The 13,209-nt window shown below is 39.8% G+C and overlaps 1 protein-coding gene across 2 annotated transcripts in view; it reads left to right on the top strand.

Moving 5' to 3' along the window:
• MDGA2 (MAM domain containing glycosylphosphatidylinositol anchor 2) overlaps positions 1-13,209 on the top strand; it is a 691,110-nt gene that overhangs the window by 348,299 nt on the left and 329,602 nt on the right. The window contains exon 4 of one of the 2 annotated variants that reach the window (XM_075065736.1): positions 10,840-11,036. In XM_075065736.1, coding sequence (XP_074921837.1) covers positions 10,840-11,036 — 197 coding nt within the window. Of the gene's footprint in view, positions 1-10,839; positions 11,049-13,209 lie in introns of both variants that reach the window. The other variant, XM_075065735.1, reaches the window with a different exon arrangement.

Here is a 13,209-nt window from a genome sequence, read left to right as displayed (position 1 = left end):
TACTTTAGACTGACAACCTTGCTGGCGAAAATTAAGAAATTAAGATTAAATATTCATACTTGCTAGAATGAAAATGGAAGATTTAAATTAGGTTAAACCAAAGAAGATTTACATTTTCTTGTCAAGTGTATTTTAATGATGTTTAATTAGTCGTGAATAGCTGCTGTTGAACTACTTTGCAGAATTTTTACAATATATTAATTAGGAAATGGCTATTTTTGAACCACAGCAGAGTGTTAACAATTACTTGTGGAATAATAATAATTTCTTATTCACTGGTAGCATATGCAGATCTTTTATTTTTTATTTTTTTTTATTATGCAAAGAATCTGCCAAGAACATTGTAAAGTTATATGAATAAATACCTATTACCCTGTTTGTTTTCTAAATTAAAACTAATGTCTCTAATTCATAATAATTCCTAAACTCATATCCATCTCAAATGTGTACATGTCAAATTTAGGTTCATGAGAAATAATGCTATATGTATCTCTAGGTTATAACACTAGACAGCAAAATTTTCAAACAATACTCGCGATGTTCGGTACCTGAAGTTTTAAACGCCCATTCTGAAGAGTCCTGTTTTTGAGAAAACGCTGAGTACTGTCCTCTGCAAATCAAGCCCCTTCTATTAGAGACCCACAGATTGAGGCACCTAAAATCATTTGTCGCCTCTGAAAATCTGGGTCAAGAAGTTTACAGGTAACTGCTGTAACTTTTCTATTCTATTTAGGTTCTTATACTGCTCTAATTACCATAGTAGCTCAGTGCCTTGCTTGCCTGTGAAAGTTATGGCTTTTGCTCTAAAGAAAGATAATATCCACTGGGTTTTATCATACCCAGAAATCTATTTTTTCCCTTGCTTTTCTGTAGCCTGCACAATTCCAACTCTCCAGGTGAAATCCTAAATCAGTTCCATTTGACTTCTTTGGAGCTAGGCCTTTTCCTGCTGTCGTCCATAGCAAAAGTCCCATTGGTTTTGTTGGGAGAAGGATTGAGCCCCAATAGGCTAATTTCTGAACTGGTTTATTTTGTTTATACTTTTTGTCGTAGTTTTAGCCATATTCTTCTGACTTGTAACCTTCATCTCCTGCCAAAGGTGGCCTTTTGTCTTAATGGAGCCCCGTTTCCTTGTTTTCTCATTGTAAAGTCAGCATTGTTTCCATCTCGTTCAGGTCTTCTCTTCCCTTCCCGTCACTTCAAAATTCCCGTTCCATTCTGTGGAATCAAAGTGAGGAGGAAAAATGTTCTGACGTAGGAGTTGTGATTGCCAGAGAGTGTGTGGAGCCCCAGAAGCCATTGTGTGTTATGTATTTGACAGGTAAAGAGCCTGAGCTGGGAAAGTCATATGAATTTCAGAAGAGATAAGCATATAGAGAAGCAGAATGAGCATACCTTCTTACTCTGGTGCTGTCTCTCAGGAACTCATTGTATGTGGCTAGATATTTTTATAAAGCACTAGTCCCAGTTGGTGTATGTGGAAGCAACTGATTAAGTGTTGCAAGGGATGTACATGAGTAAGCAGTGTTCAAGATACTTCCTGAATATAATACTGAGCTGAACTGCCTCTGGAAGATTTTTACAGAAATCATTGATTTGGGGATAGGGTGGGGAGAACATAAACTAGAATTAGTAATTCTTAAGACTATTTTGTATGTTTTCCCTATATGATAGGGTCTGTTCGGTCAACAAAGTTATTTTTTCCTGCTTTTTGAAAGGGAAAAAGGACACATTAATTAGTTGTTGAATTATGCATCTAATAACTCCTCATTTACAGAATATTAAAGACTTTTTATGTGCATTATTCCTGGGAATACATCATTCTTGTCTACCAAGCTCTCCAGTTTGGTCATTTACATCATTTAACCTTCTGGTTCGGAGGGGAGAGGGGGGTAAATCCTTCATCCCTTTAAATGTAATGTGTTGTGGTGTTACAGTAGAGATACAGTAGAAAATAAAAAGAAATAATGTCAGGATTTACGATTATAGGGTCCCTCGTTAATATTGGTTTTAAGGATCTCTACATAACAAGGTGAGAAATAACGTTTGATTAGACTGGGAATTTTAGCACTCTAAGGTACTTAACTGGACTGAGGTCATAATAAGATGTGGTAATGTACACGATTTTCACACCTCTTGTTTCAAGGTCATAAGGAGTCAAAATCGTCCAGGCTGCTAGCTATGTTACCTCAGCCTGCTCCTTTTAAATGATAGTGATGTAAGGATGGGTTTAACTCCTGTTTCCTATGATCTCCATTTGGGAGTAGCTGCTGGTAATTAGAATGGTTAACAAAGACAAGGCTGAGGCTTAGGATACTGAAGAAGACTGAGGATTAGATAAATTTTAACGTAAGTTGGGTGAAATGATAGTTTAAAGAATTCAAAGTCTTTATTTCAAATATGTGTGCTGTTGAATACATTGTATGAAACCCGCTAATGAATCCTGTATTCTTTTTAATGGTGTTTCTTAGTTGCATGGATTTTAAGGCCATTACATCAACTAATGTGACCTCTCGTGTATCATTAACTTACACCTGATTGTATCTGTATTGAGCCCAATAACTTGTGTTTGGCTAAAACAGATCTTCCAGAAAGGCATCCAGTCTGGATCTGAAGAATCTGACACTTCCATTGGCAGTTTGTTCCCATGGTTAGTAATTATCCTCACTGTAAAAACAAATGTGCCTTCTTTCTAATTTGAACTGGTCTGGCTTCAGCTTCCAGCTACTGTTTCTTATTGTTCATTTCTCTGTTAGATTGAAGAGTCCTTAGTGCCGGGTATTTTCTCCCTGTGTAGGTTCCAATACTGTCATCAATCACCTTGCAATCTTCTTTTTGAGACACTAAACAGATTGAGCTCTTTAAGTCTCTCACTATGAGGCATTTTCTCCAACCCTGAAATCATTTTTATGGCTCTTTTCTGCACCCTCTCCAACATCCTTTTAAAAATGTGCATGGTATTTCTGTACTGGCCTCACCAATCCCGTATACAGATGTAAAATCACCTTCCTACTCCGACTAGCTACTTCCCTGGATGTAAACTGGCTCTGATTTTTGCCACAGCATTGTACTAGGAGCTCATGTTGAGTTGCTTGTCCATTGTGAACATTAAACAATTTTCAGAGTAACTGCTTTGCAGGATACAATACCCTATTCTGTAGGTATGACATGCTGTCAGGGTCTCTTTCCCACTTTGAACTTTAGCGTCCAGAAAGTGGGGACCTGCCTGTTCCCTTCTAAACTTAATTCCTAGCTTAGATCTTATCATGCTGCCACCAACCCAAAATATAGTGTTTGGGTACACTCCCTGTCCCCCAAAACCTTCCCTAGACAAGACCCAAACCTCTTGGGTCTTAAACAAGGGAAAAACATTCCCCCTCATTTTCCTCCGAGTTTCCCCTCCCAGGGTACACTGGGAGTCACTGTGTGTTCAATCTTCTTGAATCTTAAAACAGAGAGGAAATTCACCTTCCCCGCCACCCTTTTCTCCCCTCCCAGACTCTCCCTGGAGGGGGGACACTGATCCAACTCCTGGATCCTAACACAGAGAGAAATTAAACCTTCCCCTCCCCTTCTCTCCTTTCCCCCACCAATCCCTGGTGAGTTCGACCCGTCCTTTTGGGTCTTACACAGAATAAAAAATCAATCAGGTCTTAAAAGAAAAGCTTTTAATAAGAAAGAAAAAGTAAATTATCTCTGTAAAATCAAGATGGGAAATGTTTACAGGGTCTCAGCTTCACCTAGACCAGAGGACTCCCTCTCCCAGCCTAAGTATAAGTTACAGCAAACCAGAAGTGAAATATCCTTCCCAGAAATACACATTTGCAAATAAGATAACAAACAAATCTAATCGCTTTATTATTACTTACTTCTGGACCTGAGATGTCTGTTTCCCCAGTAAGTTGGGAAATCTGGTTGCATGTCTGTTCTTAATCCTAAGACGGAGAACAAAGGACAAGCACATAAGACTTGCCCTCCACCAGATTGAGTATCTTGTCCCATATTGGTTTCCGCTGGTCACGGTGTCAGCAGGTTCACTGAACTTCTAACTCCTTTACAGTAAAAGAGACCATTAACCGCTTACCTATCTGGTAATGGACACATGCATTCCTTGTTCGAGAGATGCTATATTTTTGCATTTGGCTGTACTAAAGCGCAGTGGTTTGAATGAGCCCAGTTTACTAAGTAGTCCAGATCACTCTTTGTGACTGTTCTCATTGTTATTTACTACTACAACAATCTTTGTGCACATTTTATCAGCAGTGATTTTATACTTGCTTCCAGATCATTGATGAAAATGTTAACTAGCATTGGGGCTGACACAAATTCCTGAAAAACCTCTCTAGAAACACCCACAGTTGATGATGGTTACTGTAGTGGGGTGGTTACCGGCTCCAGCCCTGACAGGGTTAAAACCAGCCCTGGCAGAGGGCTGGAGGGCTAAGAGAACAGCCCAGGCTGAGTGGGAAGCAGGCTCAGCTGGGGCCACGCCCTGAGCAGGGCCCAGCTGGCCATATAAAGGCTTGAGCCAGGAGCTCAAGCAAGCAGTCTCTTTCTCTGGCTGTAGAGGGAGATGGGCCTGGCTGCAGGGAGATAGAGACAGGGTATCTGAGTGGAGCAGGGCTGGGGAAAGGCAGAGGAGCTGGGGAGCTCCAGCCTGGAAAGCCCCAGGCTGCGGCCTAGCATTGGGCTCATAGGTACTGGGGCTTGCAGGGGGCAGCCCAGGGGTAGGCAAAAGGATCAAGTCCAACCCACCCTTGCCAGTGATAAGTGGCTGATACTGCAGTCTGCCCCAGGGCGCGGTGGCTAGACGGTGACTGGCAGTAGTCGTATACTGAGGCGAGATGGGGATAGTGGTTGGGGGTTCACCAGGGAAGGGAGACCCTAAGACTGGGGGGTTATTGCCGGAGGCAATGCCCCAGATAACAGGGGCCTGGGCCCTGGAGGGATGTGGGGGCCAGTGGTAAGGCAGATCACAACCAGCAGGAGGTGCTGCAGGAGTGAGCCTGCACCCTTGCAGTTACCCGCTGACAACTATTTTTGAGATCTGGCAGTTATACACAGTTCTTAATCGATTGAATTTGCACTTTATTTATATTGTGTGGTGCTGATTTTGTAATCAGAATGTCATGTAGTACTGAGTCAAATGCCTTTTAAAAGTCTGTGAATGACATCTGTACAGTTATCGTTATCAACCAAATTTGTAATCTCATCAAAGAATTAAATCATTTGTTTGACAAGACGTATTTTACATAAAACCATATGAACTGGTACCACTGGTATTTTTAGCCTTTAATTCTTCATCAATTAACTCCCATGTCAGCTTTTCTATTATTTTGCTTGGGATGGATGTCAGGCAAACCAGGCCATAGTTACTCAGGTCTTTTTGAATATTGACGTGACATTAACACTTTTCCAGTATTCCAAGCTTTATTAAAAATGAATGGGCAAGAGATCTCCTTTGGCAGCTCTTTTAGGACTCTTGGATGCAAATTATCCAAGTCTGAGGATTTGAAAATATTTAACCATAGTAGATGTTGTTTAGCTACTTCTTTAATTACTAGTCAACAGGAAAGTGCTTCATCATCTCATGTGATATGAGTACATCAATCCTGCTTATTTCCAATTTCAGAACAAAAGTATTTATTGAACATTTCTGCCTTTCATGTATCATTATTTATACTTTTACCACCTCCATCTAATAATGGGCCTAAACCGTTGCTATGATTTCATTTTGTTCCCAATAAACTTAAAAACTCCTTATTGTCCTTAGCCCTGCCAAGACTGGATTATTTCCCCCCGATGGCTTTATTTTCTCGTATCAGCTTTTAACACTTTATCATTCAATATAAATGTTTTCCAGTTTGTTACATATGGCTTTATTTATTTATTCCTACTTGCAGCTTTAGTGTGCCAGAGAACTTAGATGGGCTGTTAATCAAAGTAGTTGTCTTTTTGTATTGTATTGAATTGTTGGCTCAGTGGTTTAGAACATTGGCCTGTTAAACCCAGGGCTGTGAGTTCAATCCTTGAGGGAACCATTTAGGGAACTTGGGTGTTAATCAAAAAAACTGTGTGTGGGGATTTGTCCTGCTTTGAGCAGGCAGCTGGACTTAGATGATCTTGTGAGGTCCCTTTCAACCTGATTTTCTATGATAAGATTTCTCCAAGCATTTCTAAACATTGGACATTAGCAAGGTGCATCATTGTACAATGCTGATTCCTGTTGTGCCAGCTCACATCATTGCCTTGCAGGTCATGACATGTTTGTTCTAAATTTGTTTCACAGTTTTTGCTTAGATTTCTGCTTGAGCAAGAGTTTCAGGCTTTCTGGAGGGAATATTTCCCATACAGTATTTAGCATGTGTGCACCATCTGGATTTTCACTGTCATTTGGTTCAATTCAAAGTTTAAAGACTGTAAAATTGGACCTAATGGCAGCATCAATCTCTGTGGAAAACAGAATTCGGATTATTTTGGGGGATTAATAGACTTTTTAACTTAAAACATCACCCGATGACTTCAGTTTCATTTTATAACTGATTAATCACCTTACTCTTCATAATTCTGTAATAAAAATGCAAGTCTTATTGCAAAGCAAAGGGAGGAAAATACACCTTGTGCTGAATCTGTTTCTATTGTGCTAGGACCCCCCAGAGATTTTCTTCTGCATTTCCCCTTTGCTAGTTAATTGCCTTGAAGGAACTAAAGTCAATCACTTCAAGCTCAGACTGTTGATCAGCTTGCTCCTTCAAGTGCTGTTGGAGAGAAAAAAATGCACACATACAGTTTTAACCAATTACAGAAAGAAGTCCATTTGGGATTTTGAATACAGATGGGTGGTGATTCAGCTATGCATTGAAATCAGAACTTCAGGAGAGCCTTGACTACAGTATAGGAATGCCATTTTGATCAGATAGCTTTAAAATGGCCTTCTTGAGTGAAACTAATTTGGCAGTTGCCATTCCTGGGTAGTTACAGCCTGTAGCAAATGCCTGGTAGTGCTGCAAAATATGTTTAACTTTTTATATTGCCTGTGCAAAATACCGTCTTACATAATAATCCAAGAGGACATTTCTCTGACCCGGCACACTAATGGAACGTGTAGCTGAATGCTCGGTGAAAGCTCCTGACTACTGGGCAGAATAACGCAGCATTATTTTGTCTTTTCTATTCGTGCTGCTTCTGTTGCTCTTATGCAGCTGGAGAGATTTTCTACTGCCAATGACTCAATCAGTCATTTTCTGCCGTGAGAATTTTCCATTAAGTGGACATAATGAAAATGCTGTGGCAGGGATCTTGCCCTCTGTTGCAGTCCTGAGCTTTGACTTCTTTGAGATTCAGGATGATAATTATTTTAAACCCAGTGGAGATAAAGGCCCAATGGTGCTAGGCAGGTACAAACACACACTAAAAGAGAGTGCCTGCCCTTAAAGAGTTGACAATCCTACTAGTCGAGAGATGAAGGAAGTGTTATCACTGCCATTTTACAGATAGATATCAGAGATACACTGAGGTTAAATGACTTGCCCAAGTTCATATTGGAAGTCTATGGCAGAGCTCAGAATTGAATCCACAGTACCTTAACCACAAGGTCATCTTTCCTCAAAAGAGTAAATGAGGAGAAGTTCCGTGAGAGGACAAGTTTCAAATTTCCACTCCATGTATTGTGTTAACGGTATTGTTGATCAACAAAGACTCTGGAGAGCCACTACTGTGTGATACGTTCTGCACTTTGCTGGGGCTGTAGGCAACCAGGTGTTTTGGCCTTGAAGTTTAAGCAAACTATTTTTCGTATTTTATTTGCCTTTGAATGAATGGAGGACATAACATTTCAGCACTCTCCCTCCTCTGCAAATGTTACTCTGTTATAAAATAACCTTTAAAAGAAAAACAACATCTCATTATAAAATACCATCCTAATTTGAAACAACTGTTTCATAATTTGTTTCTGTGATACTACATCCAATATTTTTCAGGATAGAACTAAGGTAGCATTTATTTAAAATCCATGCACTCTTACCAAGAATTATTGTATGTATTACTCGGATAGATGTATGGAACATGTGTTTCATATTAATTGAGATGTTTTCTGCAATGTGCACGCAGCCACTGATCTTACTAGTCAAATCAAGATGTACACCTTTAAAGGCCCCAATCCTGCAAACATGCAATGGAGCAACTGTGTTCTCCTGGACCTGATTCAGCAACGTACTGGAGTATATGCCTAACTTCAGGCATGTGAGTATACTCCCACTGACTCCAATAGGACAAGGACCATGCTGAAAGTTAGACGTGTGTTTTAGCACCATGTTGAATCGGGGCCTGGAGTTGTTCCAGCTGATTCAGTGGGATTTCTCACATTTGCGAAGTTGCTCAGGTGCATAAGTCTTTGCAGGACGGGGGATGTAATTGTGTGGATGAGTGGGTAAAATCAGAATTAACTGAAGAAATCCTGCATATCGTAGAATTTAGTATGTGTGTTTCATGGACTTCTACACCTTTTTCTAACAAATAAAATGTGTGCCAAATTAACACAAGCAATCACTGTGTGCATGCAGACTGAGTGTGGATGAGCAGGCACTGTTGGGTATGCAGTCACCCCATATGAGTACGCAGCTACAGGGAATGTACATGCAGATTGGGAGCACACCTAGGTTTACCTGTCTACACCTGCCCTTTTGCAAACCTAAGTGCTTAATTTGGAGAAGCAACCTCTTACTGGTTGTTAGAAGTTTTAGTAGCTAGATGTCTATCTGCCACTAATTGTGAGTGGAACATTGCAGGAAACATAAGTTAGTGCAACATAAGTTAGTAAAGATGGCTGGAGGGTGGTATTTGAATGTTTTTCTTCAATTTAGCCATTATTTTTTAGATAATTTACCAAGATGTGACAGTAAAACACCACCACCTGCAAAGGAATTGTCTCCCCCTTTGATAGGAGATAGCCAAGTGTCGGAAGCTTATCGGTATCCTTGTTTATGGAGGGTTTTCCCACTACACAATTTTACCCTAAATTTCTTTATTAAAATTTTAAGACCACTGGTATTTGTACAATTGCTCTAAACGTCGCTCAAAGCCTAAATAATAAGTGATTCGTACATCCGTATCATAACACACATTCATTTGATCAGAAGAATCAGAGGAAGAATCAAACCCAGGGATAACACTTCCATCCTGGTTTGCTCCAGTCTGATCAGATAAGATCTGAGAAATACCTCTGGTTTTTGTATACAGTGCAACAAACAATTGATGGCATATTGATTGTCACTGTCTGTGCTAAAACCGGGTTTTGTTGAGTTTGAGGTCCTGCTGATTCAACATGCAACTATGCCAAGTTACTCGATTTACAGGTCATGCTCCAAGGGCTAACTGTCCTTTCTCATGTTTAGAGGCAGTGGAGTATTTGTGAAGTGTGGACTCAGAATGGGAACAAACCCTGGTGTGGGCTCCAGGGATGCTTAAATTGATACTGCAGGAGCAGGAAGTCTATATTTTAGTTATCAGAGGGGTAGCCACATTACTCTGTAGCCACAGAAAGAGCTATGAGTCTGGTGGCGCCTTAAAGACTAACAGATTTATTTGGGCATAAGCTTTCGTGGGTAAAAAACCCACTTCTTCAGATGCATGGAGTGAAAATTACAGATACAGGCATTGTTATACTGATGCATGGAGAGAAGGGAGTTAGCTCACAAGTGGAGAACCAGTGCTGACAGGGCCAATTCAGTCAGGGTGGATGTGATCCACTCCCAATAATTGACGAGGAGGTGTCAATTTCAGGAGAGGGAAAGTTGCTTTTGTGGTGAGCCAGCCACTCCCAGTTCCTGTTCACGCCTAACTTAATGGCATTAAATTTGCAAATGAATTTTAGTTCTTCATTTTCTCATTGCAGTCTGTTTCTGAAGTTTTTTGTTCAAGTATGGCTACCTTTAAATCTGTTATTGAATGTCCGGGGAGATTGAAGTGTTCTCCTACTGGCTTTTGTATGTTACCATTCCTCATGTCTAATTTGTGTCCATTTATGCTTTTACGTAGAGACTGTCCAGTTTGGCCAATGTACATGGCAGAGGGGCATTGCTGGCACATGATGGCGTATATCACAGTAGTAGACGTGCAGGTGAATGACCCCTGATGGTGTGGCTGGTGTGGCTGGGTCCTCTGATGGTGTCACTAGAGTAGATATGGGGACAGAGTAGGCAGTGGGAGAGTCAAGGTTGTCCAAAGCCTGGGATGGATCTTTTTGTCTGTAGCTTAATACATATCTAACTAGCTAAAGAGACGTCTGCCTTAAAAATGTTCTATTTTATTACTTTAAAGAAACACAGATACTCTCACATTATCCGATAAGAGGCAAAGATAAAACATTCTCATCAAATACCATCAAACTTCTCTTAGGATGCAAATGAAAACAGCTTGACTAATTATTTCCATGGTTTGAACAACAGTGTTTTATCTAAGTGAGATTAAGAATGAAAAAGAAATGAAACTGTTTAAATGAAACATTAATTCACGCTTAACATCATGAATGGTTCTGAAGTAATTTCTCTTGTGGTAACAGCTAGGAGCCCCAGTGGTGGGAAGGGACCCCATTATGCCCGGTGCTGTACAAATGCAAAACAGAAAGATGATCCGAATAACTGACAATCTAAGATTATATACCTAGGGTAGTAACTGTTCTCAGAACAGATCCCAAACATTCTCATACTTGCCTGTTGTTTTTCAAGAAGATGTGCAGTCTTGGTTGCTTACTTTTGTGTGGGAGGCACCTTAGGATCTATGTAAGCCCTGATTTTGTTATCTGAGTTGTGTGTTTTTGTGCTTTTTTTTATGCATTTCCAGATTTAGATGATCCGATAGTGACAGTTCACCAGAGCATCGGGGAAGCAAAAGAACAGTTTTACTATGAGAGAACAGTGTTTCTCAGGTGTGTTGCTAACTCCAACCCACCAGTACGGTACAGCTGGAGGCGTGGCCAAGAGGTATTACTGCAAGGGTCAGATAAAGGAGTTGAAATCTACGAACCCTTCTTTACCCAGGTAGGAATCAAGGTACAGTATTTTCTTTTCCTCATAATATTTTTAACCTTACGTACACAGTATATTGACCCTTTAAAGAACAGTTCCCTTCTTTCCATTTCTGGCTTCACATCTGTTGTTTCCCCGCACCAAAGCTGATAAAATAGCTATACTGCATATTTTAGGGGGTTTAACCAACATGGTTCATTTATGAGGAGTTAAAAACTCACTCTTATCTAATTCCCGTGGGAGTTGGGAGCCTCCTCTCTTGCCTTTCCTCCCCTTTGTGGGTCCTAGCTCCAAACAATGTTTTACAGGGGGGTGGAAATTCTAAACTGCCTATTGGACAAGATTGCATGTGCTGTGTGATTCGTGTGTGTGTGTGCTGTGTAATGATGACATGCCGAGGAGTTACTGAGTGCCTTTATTTTTGTAAGCATCATTTAACCTAGAGAAAAACGCCTTCTATTTTGAGATTGTTGGGCTACTCTCTAAAAAGGAATTTAAGTCAAAAGATAAGAACAGGTAGCAAGATCTTCTGCAAGTGCAAACTGAAGTAGCTCCTTTGAAGTCATTCAAGTGCACAAATTAAAGATTTGTCCCTCATCATACTGTTATTTCCTACCTGTGCTCCAAATAATGAATGTACCGTGTCTCTGTATAGAAAGTTACAGGCGGAAAAGCCTTTCAAGGAACAACTTTCTTTCTTATATCTGGACTCTCACCCCTTTGAACTTAATTTTTGGGTCCATATTTTGGAATGAAACCATTTTTGTTAAAACACTGACTGGAAAAATAGAGAAAGGTGCTGTTACTCAGAAGTGTTCCAGCTAATAAACTCAGGTGTATTAGCCACCAAAACTGCTTATCAGATCACATTTTTGAACACATTTGTATTTCTGAAGACTGTAAATCAGCCCCAATATGAAAGTGAGGGAGAAGGAGATCCAGTCTACTGAAAATGTGTGTGTGTGTATGTGTGTAAAAGAGAGAGAGAGAGTTTTGAAAATCTAAAAAAAAACACTAAGGAAAGAAACAAACATCTGCCCATTCAGTCAGAGTTAGAGCAGAACAATTCTAACTAATTCTGAGCTATTGACTTGAGATCACCGTAATTTTTGCTGTGTATTATACTTTGTATTGCTAACATAGCTTGCAATACTGCAGAGAAACGTGTAGACTGGACCCTTGCAAAGATGAGAAATAGACTGGTAGAGTATCTTTCCTGGACTTCTGAATGCAATGAGATTATTCTTAATTTATAATCTATGGACCAAGTTTAGCTACTCTGTGGTCTGTTTTCTAGTGAACACCAAGGTGTGGATTGGAGGGTTTTGAATGGCTTCCTCTGAGATGGGATTTCTTGACTAATGACACCTCAACATGGCAATGTTTACTATTATCTCTTTAGTTAGATATGTTCTTATAAGGCTAGAAAGCGTCACATTAAATTAGATTCCTTTTTTAAATAAAACACGGATCCTCGGTTATTGGGAACACTGGGTGAAACCTGCGTGTGTATTAGATTAGTAAATAAATCAGATTGTCATGTTGCTTGTCAAAAGCTTATCCATAACCTTTCTGCATTTATTGGTGCTCAGGTTAAATTAGCACATCTATCTGTGTGCATATGAGATTTGATATACAAGGGGACAAAATGTAATTAAAAGTTCGACTCATACTTGTTTACTGCATATACCTGCATAACTGGTTCTGCTGATGATACAGTAGCAAACAGTGAGAGCTGATGTGAAGAGGGAGGAGAGACTTGACTTAGAACTTTAGGGGATTTGAATTTGTGATGGCATTTTCTTCTTGATAGCTTTGAAGCTGGATTATCAGTCCAAATCAAATGAAGTTTAAGGAAAACAAATAGTGAAATATTTTCACTTTTCTCTTGTATTGTTGCCAAAGAGAGGAGGGGTGAAGGAAGCAGCATATTTTATTTGTATCTCCATTTTATGCCTGTTTCCACTAACCTTCCTATTTTTGTTAAATAAAAGAAGGTAAAACATAAACCACATTATTGCCTTATCTGAATTTTAGGAATCCTGCCACTCAAATTTAGCTCTAGATTTTTAAAACCAGAATTTCTGCAATTCAGTTGTTAACAAGGATTACTTAGTCTAGCAACTGTGTGTGGGGGGTGGGAACCCAGTCATTCATACATGTATTAAAGCAGTTCAGATAGTGA

The sequence above is a fragment of the Chelonoidis abingdonii genome, chromosome 4 (assembly GCF_003597395.2).
Source record: "Chelonoidis abingdonii isolate Lonesome George chromosome 4, CheloAbing_2.0, whole genome shotgun sequence".
Taxonomy (NCBI): domain Eukaryota; kingdom Metazoa; phylum Chordata; order Testudines; family Testudinidae; genus Chelonoidis; species Chelonoidis abingdonii.
This window is presented reverse-complemented; position numbering and strand designations above follow the sequence as displayed.